At 40.7% G+C, this 16,883-nt stretch overlaps 1 protein-coding gene across 4 annotated transcripts in view; it reads right to left on the reverse strand.

Moving 5' to 3' along the window:
- Map3k5 (mitogen-activated protein kinase kinase kinase 5) overlaps positions 1–5,897 on the reverse strand; it is a 219,275-nt gene extending 213,378 nt beyond the window's left edge. For 2 of the 4 annotated variants that reach the window (XM_004871479.4, XM_004871478.4), the window contains exon 1: positions 5,063–5,897. In XM_004871479.4, the coding sequence (XP_004871536.1) occupies positions 5,063–5,510 (448 nt within the window). In that variant the 5' untranslated portion in view covers positions 5,511–5,897. The remainder of the gene's footprint in view (positions 1–5,062) is intronic. The other 2 variants (XM_021249572.2, XM_087190226.1) reach the window with 1 other exon arrangement.
- Positions 5,898–16,883: the final 10,986 nt, after the last annotated feature.

Below are 16,883 nucleotides of genomic sequence, written 5' to 3' on the forward strand. Positions count from 1 at the left end.
GAGAGCTATCCTTTATTCCAAAGTTATGCCCCCCTAAACTTTTTTCAACATAAAAACATCTTTTTGTCTTAATAAATTACTGCAACAGGTAGTCCTTTCTCTATGTCCTTACTTGGAAAAATTAACATGTTGGCAAGCACATGTCAATCTCAATTTTTTAAAAACTGGTTCAAGGGTACAACTGTTTAGGATGTACACACTTTGTCCTCTCCCTCCAAGTATATGACAACATACATGAAAGCGCCGCTAGATTTGAAAGCAGAGATGCGGAAGTCAGCTGAAAGACTTTGAAGAACTTAGTCTGGGGTAGATGAGACATAATGGTTATGTTTTGTTTTATTTTGCCAAATAAAACTGGAAGTCCTAAGGAACTGTGCTGGAAGAAAGAAGAGTCAAAGACCAGAATGGTCAGATGCCTCTCTGGCAAAATGGCATAAATGAGCCACCTCCACCAGGAGACTGAGTAAAGCATAAACACACATGGATGAAAATAGAAAAGCTAAGTTCTTAACATTTCAACTAGCATGTGCTTCCTTCCGGTTCCCCACTATTGCTATTGCTACAGGGTGAAAGGCTGAGTAATAAGAGATTGCAATCTGCAGTGAGCAAGGCTAGGCGGATGTGATGGTTGGCGGCAGGGAAAGGGAAAGAGGGCGGCCAGTCTAATCCAGTGCCCACCAACAGGGAGGCAGGTGGCTCGGGCCAAGCAACGTCCCAGTTTCTCATATCAGCAGGAAGTCAGGGCCATAAATTGGCTAGGAAGGGAAGAAGACTGAAAGAAGCAAAAGTGTTCATGGATCCTGCTGCATGGCCTCCTCTTTCACGAAGCATCCTTCTTCTCCCTGCAGCCTTTTCCACAGACTCCACACCCATCCATCACCAGGAATCCAAGTTGATGCTCCTCCTACATCTGGCCAGGATGCTACCAAAAGCTACATCAAAGCAAAAAGTCACTGATCTAGCACAGAGAAAGGTATATTCAAAGTCCTGGTTTTAGGTTTCAGAAACAAAATTTTCCTGATTGTTTAAAATAATGAATGGGTTCCAAGGACTAAGTAAAGAGAGCTTTTCTAGATTAGTCCCAGAATCCACCACCTGTAATACTGTTCTAAGGAAAAGTATGCTCCTGGTTCCAATTAGCAACTTTAAATCATTTTATCTGAATGAATGCATATAACTTCTTTACAGTTTAGTGTCCTCATCAGCAAAATAAGGGAATAATAATCCTTATTCAATATTCACAGCTATGTTCATTAAAACATTTTTTGAAACCCAGCTTCTTGGTCTCTGCCCAGTAAAACACAGCACCTTGTATCACTGCCATCTCTTAGCTTTATAGAATTTTACTACGTACAATGCATGGGGCTGGGAAGGGCTGTGGTGAGGTTGCCATTTGCCATCTCTTAAAGATAGTCTCTTGTATATGCAAGAAAAATGAATTTTCACAAAAGCGTTAATAATGCAGTTTCACCTTTCAGAATGACAAGAACACTGGACAAACAATCTAGAATATATTAAATTCAGATTATAGAAATCAGTGAACACCTTTAACTGCAATCTGTTCAATAAAACACCAGTGGTAAAACAGCTGCATGAGCAAGGCCCTGGATTCAATCCCCAGCACAGTACGCACAGTACACCAGTATGCAAAGAGGCAAAGTTTGATAAAATGTCTCCATGCTTTGCTTTAAGTTCTTGCTCATTCCATTAAGTTGAGCTACTTGAGCACTGCTGTTTCCCTTTCAATGCTAAGGCCCAGAATAGGTGGTCCTAGCTCACTCTTCCGTGTAGCTCTAGGTGTGACCACCATCAAGAAGCTACCGCTGATTTCACCCACCCATACCATGATTGTAGAGCTGTGTCCTGTGAGCCTGAAGCTTCTGGGTGACCCTCAAAGAGAAACCCTGACAGCCAAGGCACAGACTCTACCCTCCCCACCAACCCTGAGCTTCTCACACTGGGAATAGAATATATATATATGTATATATATATATATATATATATATATATGGAATTTATGAATCCCTATGGGGTGAAATGACTCCTTCATAGTAGTAGTGTGAAGTTTTAAAGTACAAAATTTGAGAACGTGGGGGAACCTCAAATACCAATTATTCCAACCCAACACTATTTTCTGAAATTTTAAATGACTTACTCCAAATAGGAGAAGAACCAAGACCAGAATCCAGACCTTGAAACTCCCGTTACACTGCTCTGCGCCAGAACACCATGCTGCCTTGCCTTTGCAAATTCACAGAATTAAAGGAGGGAATCTTAGAAATTCAGTTCAATTTCTCCCCACTTCTACCCTGGGACTAATTGTACAGGTGAAGAATCGCCATTAGAAGAGATTAAGGGGCTTTATCACAATGACATGGTTCACAGCACAGCTGAGACAAAACTCAGCTCTACCTGGAGGGGCAGAGTTCTTCCCCCTGTATGGTAATAACGCAACTTTCAAGTGTAGGTAGTGGATGCAGAGAAAAGGTCAGCTTGGCCCAAGGGCATGCAGCTGCCTAAATCTGTACAATCCGCAAGCCAAAAAAAGTTTTCACATTTTTAAATAGTTGAAACAAACCAAAGCAACAATATCTCATAAACTATATAAAATACAAATGTCAGTACCCATTAGTAGTTTTATTGGCCACAGTCACCATCATTTGTTTAGGTACCATTCATGATATTCACATGGCAGAATTGAATAGTTGAGAGAGATAATTCAAGGACTGTAAAGTCTAAAATATTTACTATCTCGCCCTTGACTATAAAAGTTGGCCGGCTCCTGGTGGAAGAAAGGCAAACCTCTTTTAGACATTGGAGGAAAACAAATTATACTCCACAGTCCTCAGTCTAGATGAATAAAAGGTTTAGATGAAAATGACACCATGGTCAATTTGTAACATCTTCATGCTGAATGAGATGGCACAGAGTTCACGTCACACAGGTGGTCAGGGATTTACCTGAGGCCTACCTAGGTTGGAAGAAGTCATAGGGTGGGACACAGAGGGCCAGAAACAGGGGCTCCCCACAGCCTGCCCTCCTCACTTTTCCTCACTGCCCCAAAATGTCACTTACAATCTTTGCCAACTCTCTATCCCATGATCCCAAGATGAGGAGCTTCCCTTGATTCTGAGAGTAGATCAGCACACCTAACAGGAGGCAGCCAGACCCATGTGTGATCCTTCAGGGGTAGCCACCTGAAGTGGAGTCCCCCACTGACCAGTTATTACCCATGAATCCCAGGGATGGTTATGGATGTCCTGGTTTTCTCACCTAAAAGGTAAAAGGTAAGTACTTCCTTCTCAGGCTCATTTGGAAAATTAAATGAGTAACCATTTAAATATTAGCTCCCTTCTAACCTTTTCTCCCTCTTTCCTAAATAAATTATATACACACACACATATTTTTTTCTTTTGAGACAGGGTCTCATTATGTTGCCCAGATTGATCTCAAATTCGTTATCCTCGTGTCTCACTTTGAGTATGCCCAGCTGCCTTTCCCAGAGATAACATTTGGAGCACCTCAGAAAGACAGCCTTGTTAAGGATTCTTTCAAATTAGCTTAGAGTTTAAGATTTTTTTTTCCCTACAGCCCTAGGAACAAAATGCCCAATCAGTGCAATACAAAGAGGCTCAAGTATTTAGCTGGGTAATTTCCTCTCATATCTTTCAGCTCTTTGAAGCTCCCTTCAAATTATAATCCAAAAACAAGAGTGCTATAATTTTAGAAAAGTTAACTTTATGTAATCTTTATAGCAAGCCACCCAAAGCACCAAGTTATAATATATTATACTCATGTTCAGTTATGAAGCCTGAGACTGGAAAAAATACCAGAACCAGCGAGTCCTGGTTTATTTAGTCTGGCTTACTTAACATGAAGTTCTTCTTGTTCTTAAAATATTCAGCTTTGGCTGAATTCCAAAACTGGCATAAGCCTATTTCAGGTATTTTGGAGAGGCTGCAGGGAATCAGAACTGAAAACAAGACTGGAGTATAAAAAGCATAAAAAATATGATCACAAATGCCAAAAGTATAGTGTTTTGATACCATTAAGCCAGGGTTTCCACCCACAATTAGAAAAAATAAATAGGTCTATATTGTTCACATTGGATTATAGGGTGCCAACAGTTAATTTCAAAAACGTGATCATTCCTTACATTTGCTAACAGCTAATTGCTCCAGTCACTACAACAGCCTAGCACTTTCCTTAATCTGTAACAGGTTGAAAAGATACATTTTTTTCATGAACATTGCTAGCAATCACTTCAATGGCCAAACTAATCTCAGACATTAGATAACATATCAGCATTTAAAATAATGTCAAATTATAAACTTTCCAGCCCACCAGGGCATATGGATAATTAAAAAAACAAATGAACAAACAAACAAACAGTTCTTTTACCAAGGTCTTGGTCCTAAATAAACTATCACACACATTTAGTGTACAACAGTAGTGTGTGTTAATACTTCGTGAAGTAGTTACTTGAAAGTTCAAATTGCTAAGAGATGGGAAATTCAAGCCACTGAAACTTGTTGAAGGTATTGAGTTGGGGAAGATCAGCCCTGGACCTGCAAACTCACTAAGTGCAGCTGACTGTGTGGCGTAAGTTACCGTTTCTCTGCTCTCAAAACTACACAGAGAAAAGGAGACTGTCACCTTAAAAGGGCCACAGTTTTATGTAAAGGGAAAAGAAGGACCAAACCTAAGAGAAGGGAAACACACCAAACGGAAAAAGACTGATTGGAGCAAATACTGGCATTGCTAAGAAAATGGTTTTCAAATCGACCTCACGGAACCCAGGGTTCCAATGCCCAGGAGATCAGTGGGTCGGTCTCCCGCACAAACACACACTAGTTCTTTGCACGCACAAACGCACACCCTTCTTGGAGCAGCGAGCGCAAGGTGAAGTCACGAAGCGCGGCTCACCGCCCCCAAGGTGGGGCGAGAAGTAAGTATGAAGCATGCTCCCCGCCCAGAAAGAAAACAAACTACACCCTCCCCCCGCACCCCCCCCCCCCGGCCCCAAGACAGCCATAGAAAACCGGCCCCGACTCACACTTACCCGCGTTGTAAAAACGGTCCAGCACAGTGGTTTCCCCGAAGTCCAGTTTACCAAAATGCAAGGTCTCCAGGGTGGCCCCCACCGTCTCGCACGCCTCTCGCAGGCTCTGCAGGGCCTCGCTCTCGGCCACCACCAGCTGCCCCTGGCTCGCCTCGTTGATCACATATGCCACGGTGGTCCGGCGGCCGCCAGCGCTCGCAGAGTTGCCCCGGCACCGGGTGGCGCTGCTCCCAGGGGCGGTGGGACACCCGGGGCCGGGGGCTGCAGCGCTGTCCACGTTCCAGAAGCTTCCCGGTGGCGGTGGCGGTGGCACCGCACTCGGCTCGCCCTCGGCCACCGTCGCCGCTCCTCCCTTCCGACAGCTGCCGCCTTCGGGGAAGGTGCAGAAGCCCGAGGAGGCCAAGGGTGGCACGGAGAAGGTGATGCCCTCGCCGGCCTCCGTGCCCATTTCCGCGGGCCGGGCTGCAGCGCCCCCCGCCCAGCCGCCCCGTCTGGCCAGCCACAGCTCTGGGCTGCTCCGCGCGCGCCGGGCTAAGCAGCTGCCATCGCGCGCCGCGCCGTCGCCGCCGCGCCGCCGCCTCTTCTCGGGCGCCGTGTCCCCCGAGGGCACGCCGCTGCCTGGCGGCGGCTCGCCCCTCCTCGGCGCCTCCGTGGCCGCGTCGCTGGCCCGCGCGCTGCAGGGTTTAGAGTACACGGGGTGGGGACGCCGGGCTGCGCGGGAAGGGACAGCGCTTCCTTCTCTGGGCGGGAGGACCTGCGCTGCGGTGCAGCTCAAGGGCGCCGCGCTCGGGGTGCCGTGCGCCCTGGCACCCGTCGCCGGGAGGGGCGGGCAGGGAGCCCTCGGGGTGGAGAGCTACCTGGCGAGCACCTTTCGGGAGGCGGGCGGGCTCCTGGGGTTGCGTCCCGGAACAGCGGCGGCGACAGCCCAGAGGACCCGCCTCCCTGCTCGGCAGCGGCTCCCTTTCATGGGCTGTAGATCTCCTCCTCGCCGGCCTCGCTTCTCTTCAGATCACCGCGGCCGCCGCATCCCAGCGCCGCTCCCGCCGCTCCCGCAGCCGCTCGCCCTGTTGGCCACCAGCCTCTGGCCGCCCACTCGTCAGGGCCCCGGAGTTAGGGCCCGCCCCGGGGAGGGCGCTGCTGGGAAGCTCGAGCCCAGACGGAACCGGCCGCGCCGCGCTCCAGGACCTCAGCCCTCCCCAAGTGCGGCTCGAGGCCAAGGCCCCTTACCCGAGATGATTTGGGGTCTGAAGAACCCTGGGGCGCGCGACTACCGGGTGGCGCGAAAAAGTCTCTCTAGCCAACACTAGGGTGTCAGAGGCGGCCCCAGAGCGGCGTGCGGCGTCCCCGCAGCCACGGCGCCCCCTTCCGGTCCCTGCCGGGCTCGTTCGGCAGAGCCAACTGGGACCGCGCGGCGCTGGAAGCACTGGTAGCGCCTTGCAGCCGGGCCTAAACTGGAAGGTGGTTTATGAGTGACAATGGCGCTAAATTTAGAAGTGCCTGGCTCAGTTTATCAGGTTGCCCTTCGGTACTTATCATTTTTAAATTTCCAATCTCCTGTGCTCTTGTAGTAATTGATTAACTCCAACTGCGGAACGATTTTAACATTCGCTTTTAGGATCTTAAAATTTTCTCTACGGGCACCATGTACTTACTTAGGATAGAAGATGGGCAGCAAATTATCACCCCAAAAATCAAAGAAGAAAATTAAGTGACTTTTTCTGTTTCAAAGATTGAACCACAGAAAAATGTCTGGATTTTTAAAAGAGCAATCGAAAAGCACCCACTTCTTTGGGGAGCAAAGCCAGGTGTGTAAATTCCCAGAGAACTCTGTCAAGTAAGGAAAAATCAGGCCAAGCTGCAAGAAATAAAGTTTAGTAATAGTGCTTGGACTGCCCAAACCACGATTCACGAGTCGTAGGGAACTGGAAAAGACATCCCACCTTGCCCTGAGGACTAAGTTTTAACAAATGGACTTAAGAGATAAGGACACATTCAGACCATAGCAGTGTATCTGTCTGTTGATAATTTCCAAATATTAATGTTTTCCATCTTGTGACTTTATTGTACCCCCTAAACTGTTGACTCCTGAAGAAACACACATTACACACCCTAGAAGACTGTCTGCCCTTCGCATTCCTTAGCTTTATTGTCACTGATGCTAAGTTCACTTTCTAGTAAATACTGTGGTCAGGTGTCTTAAGGCCATTTCTTAGACCTGAAAAATAAATTCCCATTGATCCACTTCTTACATGCATATCTCGGGTCTCATCTTTATGGGCGAGTAGTCCAGAAGAACAATTTGCCCATTGTCAACAAAGGATAAAATCAGATTAATTTAATATAACATTCACCTGGAAAAATTCCAAATGGATGAGTTCAAATGTAAAAAATGAAACTATAGTATATAATAGAGTATTTAATAAATATATGGGCAAGGTTTTTTTCAACTTAGGGATGAGGAAAATTTTCAGGACAAAGACTCCATAGAAAAAAATTGATAAACTTGATAATGTAAAAATATAAAGTCTTTACAAGGCAAAAGACACCATACATAAACTAAACAGACAAAGGAGATGTCAGGTGCAGTGGATATCACAGCTCATGAGTTTCTAAAATCAGAGAAATAAGACACCAAAAATCCCATAGGAAATAATCTAGAGGAAGCCACACATGACTCATAAACATAGAAATACAGGTGGCTCTTACCCATATACAAAGAAATGGAACCTTATTCATTATGAAATAAGTACAAATTTAAATTACACTTGTATGCCACTTTTCACTGAATAGGGAAAAATCTTAAGATTTGACAACATACTCTGTGAGACTGGATGTAAGAAAGTAAGCATTCTTTGATTTATAGTAGAATAAAAAATGGTAAGGCACTTGCTGAGGGAAATTTGTTAATATTTAGCTAAATTGTATTTGACCCTTTTACATTTACCCTTGACCCAACAATCCCACTTTTAAAAGTGTATCTCAAGGATATGCTGGAAAATTTATGAAAACATTTTTACATTTATTTCAGTACTATTAGCAATAGAAATATTAACAATCTTTCAAATATTCATCAGTCAGAGACTGAGTTGATAAACTATTATATAGCCATTAAATGGAGTAGTATGCAGCTAGAAAGAAGATGGTGATTGTCTCTATGCATTATCATTTTTCCAGTTTTCTGGTTACTTACAATGGGATGATAATTCAAGATCCAATTTCACTTTCATGGATGGAATAAACCTTCAACTAACTATTTTTAAAGTAGTATGTTTCTACTATGTTTTTAATATAAATATACATATACACATATTTTTGTCTCACTTTCTTAAGAAATAGTACACATTATATACACTATTCACTTCTTTGTATTTTTAAATATTAGACAAAAAGCATGCAGGATTGAAAATTCTGGGAAATAAAAGGGAAGAGGATGAAACAGGTAATTTTCTATTGGCAAGCATTTTTGGATAGTAGAGCAGAGAAGGAGAACCCAACAAAGGCCAGCAAGTCTTCACTGGGGGTAAAACTGTTGGAATTTGTGGAAGCTGAGGCAGTTAGCAGGAAAAGGACAAATTATCCAAGAGGAGGAAGCATGGAAAGAATTCCAGAAATCTGCATACAAGACCCTTTGAGTCTGTAGCTGAATGCTACTTTACACATACAAGATAAAACCTCCTCGGTAAAGGCAAGAACAAGTTCTGAGCATGGGATAAATATCAGGAAGCTCGAGGCAGGATGATTCCCAGAGCACACCCAGAGCTGGGGGTAATTAACCTCTCTCTGCCACTTTCCCTTAGCCAGGCGGGAGAGGCCTCATTAAATATGTGGACCATTTGAAAGAGACCCCAGAAAAGCTTAAAAGTGAGGTAGAATATTACTAGATTAAACCTGGTCTGGATGAGTTTAAAAAGAAGAAAGGGGGCCAGGGATTTAGCTCAGTGGTTCCACTGCCTGCCTTCCAAGTGCAAAGACCAGAGTTCGATCCCTGGTACCAAAATAAATAAATAAAAATAAAAAGAAGAAAAGTCACCCGGGAGTACCTGTGTACCTCAGAAAAGTCTAATACTCATTACAGAAATATAACAAAACAGAGTAGTCTATAAAGTAAAATGTGTAACTTCTAGTATCTTATCAAAACTTATCAAACAAGCAAGAAAAAAAAGTGAGTCTCAAGGAGAAAAACCCAAAGATACATAACCAGGAGTAACAGATGGTGCAATTAGCAGACAAAAAGATTAAAACATTAGCTATTTTAGATGTGCACAAGTGCTTAAGGATGTCAAACAATGCATAAGCATAATGGAGAGCAAAATGAAAGTCATAATAGAACCAAATGGAATGATGTGAAATATACAGTATCTGAAATTCAATTGAGGGGATTAATGACAGATTAGATTAGATTTGTTGAAGGAGGACAAAATCAGTGAACTAGAATAGAAACATATATTTTTATATCAAAACTGATCCTTGTTGGGGTCCGAAGATCATTTCCAATGATCACTTTCAATGATTCATTAGGACCCACAGGACTCAGCACATGTTCATTCTTTTCCATTTATTTTATGCCTAATTTATTCCCGTGCCATAAGTTTTTGTTTCTTCAGTTTCTTCTGGGATACCTTTCTCTTCTGTGCAACTTCCTCCTCTGGTTTAGGAACGATTTGTTCCTTTTTAGTAAGGATCATCTCAATATGGCAGGGGGAGCTCATGTATGGGTTAATCGGGCCATGAGCTCTGTAAGTATGGCGGTGCATCTTGGGTGCTTTGTTTACCTGGATATGTTCAATGACCAGAGAATCGACATCTAAACCCTTAAGCTCAGCATTACTCTCTGCATTTTTAAGCATGTGCAGCAAAAATTCAGCACTCTTTTTGGGCCACTGGCCCTGTGTCCAGCCCCACTGTTTGGCCTGGGCACACCTACCAACTCCACCATTGTAACGCCTGAATGGCACACATTGTTTCTTTAATGTGACATCCTTCAGATACTTGGTGACCTTTTGGATATGCATAACCTTGATGGCCTGGGCAGTTTCATGGGTGTTCTTAAAGTGAACACAAAGATTTGAGCCTCTTCATTTGCATGATTTTGTGGGGTTTTCTGGGTCAAGAGAGTATTGAACCATTTTCATAGGTTACCTCTGGGCGCTTACAGGAAGAGCACAAATGTTCATTCTCGTGGCTATCATTTATGATAGTGGAAAGAATCAAAGCAGAACTATCAAAAGGAAAAAGCAGGGTTCAGCATAAACCATGCTGTCTATGCAGTGTTTAGGCACAGTGACTTGCTCTTATCGGGACATGCTGGAGCCTCTCCAAAATCCAACTTTGAAAGTTGACCTTTCCAAGAACAGCAGCCTTGCCCTGCTATGTCAACTCTTCTGCACATTGCCAAAGCATGCACTATAAATGTGTGGACTTTATTGGATGTCACTTATAACTTAGTAAAGCTGTTTTAATTTTTTCAAATGGAATGAAGTAATAAAAATGCAACTACATGGATGATCAAAACCATTTTGTTGGGCAAAGAGGACAATAACAGAAGTTTACATATGAATGATTCCACTAATATCATATGTAGAAAACATAAATATAACCTACAGTGATAGAAAGCAGTTTAATGGGTATCGGATATCGGGGGCTGATAGGTGGGGCCTGGAACAAGCATGTATGTACGGAGGTGTTTTTTAAACCCTGCTTTGTATATATCCGAATGACTCTCCCAATTGGTAATATCTTGATCCCATATCTATTACAGCTTTTCATTCTCCAGTAGGAAATCAATGATAATTCTGCTATCTTGGAATTTCATGCAAAGAGCAAATATTTACATATGTAAACACATACTTCTTCTTTTGGACCAAAATATCATAAATGTCATGTCTACTACTTTTATTTTAATTATAGGTAACACTAATTTCTAATATACAATTCTGATTAAGAAGTCTTTGAATAAATACAAATGTATTTATTGTTTTAATTTGTGAATTAAAACCTCCAAAAGGCAACAAAGAAAATTTTTTAAAATCAGATTTTATCTAGATAATAATGTTAATTAAATTAATTACTGTAATAGCTAATTTTATGTGTCAACATAGGTAGGCTATGGTGGCCAGTTGTTTGGGAAAGCAGTAGTCTAGATGTTGCTCTGAAGGCATTTTGTAGAGTGATTAACATGTACAATCAGTTAACTTTAAATTGATTAATCTCCGTTCCATAAGGTGAGTGGGCTTCATACAATCAGATGAAGGTCTTAAGAGCAAAGATTGAGGTTTACTGGAAAAGAAGAAATTGTGCCCCAAGATTGTAACACAGAAATCCTGATTGAGTTTCTAGCCTGCCCTACATATTTGAGATTTCCCACAATCTCATTAGTTTCTCTCTCTCTCTCCTGATGCAATCCTTCATATAAAAAAATTGTGAAATGTTAAACATTTTACTGAGAATGTCAAAGTGGAAATTTCTCTATAGAGTTAGGAAATTTTCAACTTTCCAACTCTTGCTAAAAACCAATCCACAAACTACACAAGTACTTACACACTTCCAGCACCATTGAAGCACCATAATTTTTATCACATTTACATAAACACACTTTTTTTAAGTACTGGGAGTCAAGCCCAGGGACTCACTGCTATGCAAGTGCTCTACCACTAAGCTACATTCCCAACCCTTTTAAAATCTGATTTTGAGACAAAGATTCCCTAGTTTGCTCAAGCTATCTTCCATTATGTGACCCCAAATAGCAGGGATTACAGGCCCGTGCTACCCCACTTAGTAAATATAATTATTTAATTTTAGTGCACATTTACAAATTTATTCATGCAGTCAATCATATCATCCCCCAATTCTCACTTTTGTATTCTTTTGTAACTGTACTTAACACGACTGAAAAAAATAAATAAAACCGTGTTCTTTCAAAGTTAAGGTGAAACTGGGCATGGTTGAATCTGCCTATATTCTCAGCACTCTGGAAGGCAAAGACAAGAACATCACAGTTTCCAGCCCAACCTGGGCAATTTAGTGACTTAATGAGATACTGTCTCAAAATAAAAAAATAATAAGGGTTGAGAATATAGCTCAACCCAAGGTGAAGACCCTGGGTTCAATCCTCAGTATAGAAAGAAGGAAGGAAGGAAAGAAAGAAAGAAAGAAAGAAAGAAAGGAAGAAAGAAAGAAAGAAAGAAAGAAAGAAAGAAAGGCAGGCCAGATCCAGTCCCAGTGTCCTGTGCTTCTAATCTCAGCTACTCTGGAGGCTGAAGCAGGAGTATAACTTGAGCCGAGGGGTTTGAAGCCAGCCTGGGCAACATACAAGACATTATTTTAGAGGGAAAAAAATTACAATGAAAATTAAATCTTTCTGATTCATTATGCAATACTTTATCCCTTTAAATATCTTAAATGTGTTTAATATAAAAATACCCAAATTTTGGAATTCTTTTGAAACAGATTCATAAATCATTCTATCAAAGGAAGGGCTGAAAGTAATAATTTAATCTCTTTGTAAAATCAGACTTTGCTATTAGATTTGAAACCTTCATTTTTCCCCTTTTTTTTCTTTGAAGTTCCTTGCCTATTTCTTATCTTTGAAATCCCTTTAAAGTCCCTGTTGTTCTCTTGTGGACTGTTTGATTTGTTTTCTTTTTTTTTGAGCTTACAATAAATTTCACCTTGTGCAGAACATGATGGCACAAGCTCGTAATCCCAGCACTCTCAGAGGCTGAGTCGGGAAGATCGCAATTTATAGAGACCCTGCCTCAAAATAAAAAGATAAAAAAGGGCTCGGGATATAACTTAGTGTGAAGGCCCTGGGTTCAGTTCCCAGTACTGCAAAATAACAACAACTACAATAATAATAATAATGATAATAATAATAATAAATTCATCTCTTTTAGCTTCATATAAATGCATGGATCATTATCCTTTCTAGACAAAAACAATTTCTGGTAAAATATTCAACTTTTAATTCTTTATATTCCATGCACTTTACCAATCAAATCTTCCTAATTTCAAATAGGAAATTATGCAAATCTCAGACAATCAGTGGCCCTGAGTTCACTGAATGCCATTTCCAATTCAGTAGAATTCTGATGTTTGCATGATTCACAGCATGCCAATCTCTTTTTGGGAAGAACAGAAATTTTTGTCTGTAAAACAGAGTACCTTACATTGTAAAATAAATATTTATGCATATTTAAAATATCGCATCAGCTCACTGCTTTTCTTTCACTGGGATTCTTTCTTTCCGACCATAGCCTAACCCATTATCCACTTTTATTGCACTGATGAGTTTTGACAACCTTATCACACTGCACATGGTCACTTACAGCCAATGCAGAAATGACAGCATTTGTCACGTATGTGAACATGATGATGACTATCTCACCAGCAAGTGTATGTGTGTCTCAGCCAAATGGGGTCTTCTTAATTTGAGCCAAAATATGCAGTTTCATTAAAGAAGAGCTCTGAAAATAACGTACTATTGTGATGTCATTGCCATTCCTCCTGAGGGTCACAAATCTGTGAAAACAGGGACTCAGGAAGTGTTTTCTTCTCTTACAAAATTTTCTTGTGTGTACCTTTTACAAATACTACATCTTTGCTGTGTTGCTGGGTTGGATAGAAGACTTTCACTTTTTTTTTCTTTTCAGGAGGTAAATTGGGCTTTTCTATTTGCATGAATATTTATTTAGATTTGCAAGGGAAATATTTTCATTTTCCAAGAATTTTTGAGTACTCTAAGTCCATATTAATTTTCACTTGGGTTCTCTTATCATTCATTTATTATTCCTCCCATGTACCTCTGAAATCTGGATTGGTTTGATGGCAATATGACATAGATTTCCCTGAAAATAAGAGACTCAGCATTCATCATTAATGAACATTTTATTTTCTCCTCATTTATGGCCTTGACTCATTCTGAGTAATATGCAAGAAATGATAAATGAAGTAACTGAAAAAGCAACCCTTTCTAATAAGCAAAACTATTTCCAATGGCATTTTACTTTTTGTATTTAATAATTATCTATCAAATTTATTAAATGTTTATGTAGTGCTAAGAATAAGTGAATAGCCAGGGATTTAGCTCAGTGGTTCCACCACCTGCCCTGCAAGTGCAAGGACCCGAGATCGATCCCTGGTACAAAAATAAATAATAAATGAGTGATAATTTAATCTAAAAATCATCCTTAAAGCCATGAGGTTATAGAAAAAAAAATTTTTTTTGGTACCAGAGATCGAACTCAGGACCTTGAGTTTGTGAGGCAGGCACAGTGCCACTGAGCTAAATCCCCAGCCCAAGAAAATTTTTTTAAATTAAAACTTCAGTTCACATAGATAATTTTCTTATAGTGAAAAATCATAAGGTTAATAAAGTAATTCCAAGTATAAATATATATTACATTAGAAAAAATTTTATAGTAGAACAGAAGGTTGGAATTATGAGTTCAAAGAGAAGAATTGACAACATTTCCTAACAGTTAAGCATGATGTTGTTGGAGCATGTTTTAAAAATCAGTAATAGTAAAAAAAAAAAAATCTGTAATAGTGGGGAGCCTCTGTAGGATGGTCCCAGTCATCTCTCTCCCTCCAGCATTTTGCCCCTGTGTATGTAATCCCATCTCCATGGCTTGAGTTGATGACTTGCTAATAATAAAGAGACTACAGCAAAAGTGTTGGAAGAGGCTTCTAAGATGAGGTAACAAAAACTACGCTTTTCTCATCCTCCTCTGTTCTCTTGTTTGTTCAGTGGCAAGCCAGTTGCCGTATTGTGAACTGCACTTTGGAGAGACCCAAGTGGCAAGGAACTGAAAGAGGCCTCTGGTTAGTAGCAAGAGACTGAATCCTGCCAACACCCTGGCAAATAAGCTTCAGGACAGATTTACTCCCAGTCAAGCCTTCGAATGAAAACAGACCCCTGGCTGACCTTTTGATTACAGTCTCGTGAGAGACTTTTTCCTGATCCAGAGAAACTGTGATTGTTTTCAACTGCTAAGTTTACAGATGGTTTAGAAGTTTAGAGACGGACAGACACAGATGACAAATATAGGAATAATGAGTATCAAAGAGCTGTTGCTTTTAGAATCCATTGGATACATTTAAGTGTGATAAATATTTTTACTTTCAAAGTGACATTAATTTTCTATAAACTTGAAAGTATATCATTTCTCAATACATCTAAGAAAACTTTTTAAAGAGCAGCTTAAAACATGTATGGGGGTCATCATTTTTCTTTTAGGATGCACATGAACAAAAAATTAGCAAAGTACTAACACCATTGGGAAATCAAATGAGGATTTGACTCAATGATAGTGAAAGAGGTTAAGGGAGAGAATTGAGAATGAAGTGAGACCTAGAGAGTTAGATTTTCTGCATGAAGTAAGTTTAGTATTTGACCCAACCTAGAAACCACACAACAAAAATAGGCTCTACCAATTGTGAGTTCACAGTTACACATGCTCCTCATTTAATCCTCACAAACAGGTGGGGGACATGTTATATTTAAGGAGCCAATTTATCACATCCTGTGTGGTTTTGTTGAGTTGAGCCTACATATTTTCATCTATCTAGTGTTTTGGATAATCAAGGAATCATTGGTACACAATATTAATCTTGCTTGTGTTAGTCACTTCTCTGTTGCTGGAACAAAACACCTGACACCCTCTGTGATTAGATTTTAATATATGAATTTTAGGGGAATAAAAACATTCAGACTGCAGCATCTGTTTGTCAGTGGACACTGGGTTGCTTCTACCTTTTGATTATTGTGAATAATTCTGTTGTGAACAGGAGTGTACAAATATCTGTTTGAATTCCCACCTTCAATTCTTTTGGATATATACCTCAGAGTGGAATTGCTGGGTTATATGGTAATTCTACCTTTAATTTTGTGAGGAATTGCTGTAATATTTTCCACATCAGTGTACCATTTTGCATTATACAGATTCTAAACTTTTTTAACAAAAACCGTGACTAAGATAATTGATGATGAATGATATAAAAATGAGCAGTGTAGACAATTAACTCATAATTATGGACTCTCACACCTTGAAGGACTTCTAACGTACTTTGGTCCAGGTATTCATCATATATTTGAAGATAATGCTTTAAGTTTTTGGATGATGATTAGGTTACCCTCTAGTAAACATTGATTAAAGGGTTACTATATACTCAGCCCAATGTTGTCCAAGGGTCAAAGGAAAGAAGGTAATTATCTATCCTTTTCTGGAATTCTTTTCCATATCTACCATATGCAGCCTTAAATACAGCAACCTGTCGATTTACCTAGGATAATGATTCACCTGGATGGAAAGACCATGTATTTCAATTATTTTACTTCCTGTCAATCTCCATGGAAAAGATAAACTATTTTTTTAAAACTATGTGGGTTGGTAAATATTTGCAATTAGAGTCTTTATGAGGTCACCATAGCAGTTATAAAAACAAAACAATTTAAATATAATTGTAGATCCTCACAGAAACCTGACATCTAGCCATGCCCGCCCACATTAGGTTAATTGTTTTCCAGTGTTGGCCAACCTTGGACGCTAAACAGCTGAGAGGTACAATGAATGTTTATATAAAAATGGTTTCTATCTCAAGTATCCCTAAATGATGACAAGCGCAGGAAGTAGATAAGCACATTATAACAATAAAGGGAGTCCTTTCTAAGTGTGGCTAAGGGTTTGCATCTGAGAGAGCACTCTGGGCCACAGCAGATGGAAGAAATGGTGTCTGCTGACCTCCAGGGCCCGGCACCTTCCCTCTTCTTCAAGACTTCCCTTAAGACTCACAATAAGGTGTGCGCGACAATGTCAGCTTCATA

Source organism: Heterocephalus glaber, unplaced genomic scaffold (assembly GCF_053883595.1).
Source record: "Heterocephalus glaber isolate CG9 unplaced genomic scaffold, H.glaber_assembly_v1.0 deba00001550, whole genome shotgun sequence".
NCBI lineage: Eukaryota > Metazoa > Chordata > Mammalia > Rodentia > Bathyergidae > Heterocephalus > Heterocephalus glaber.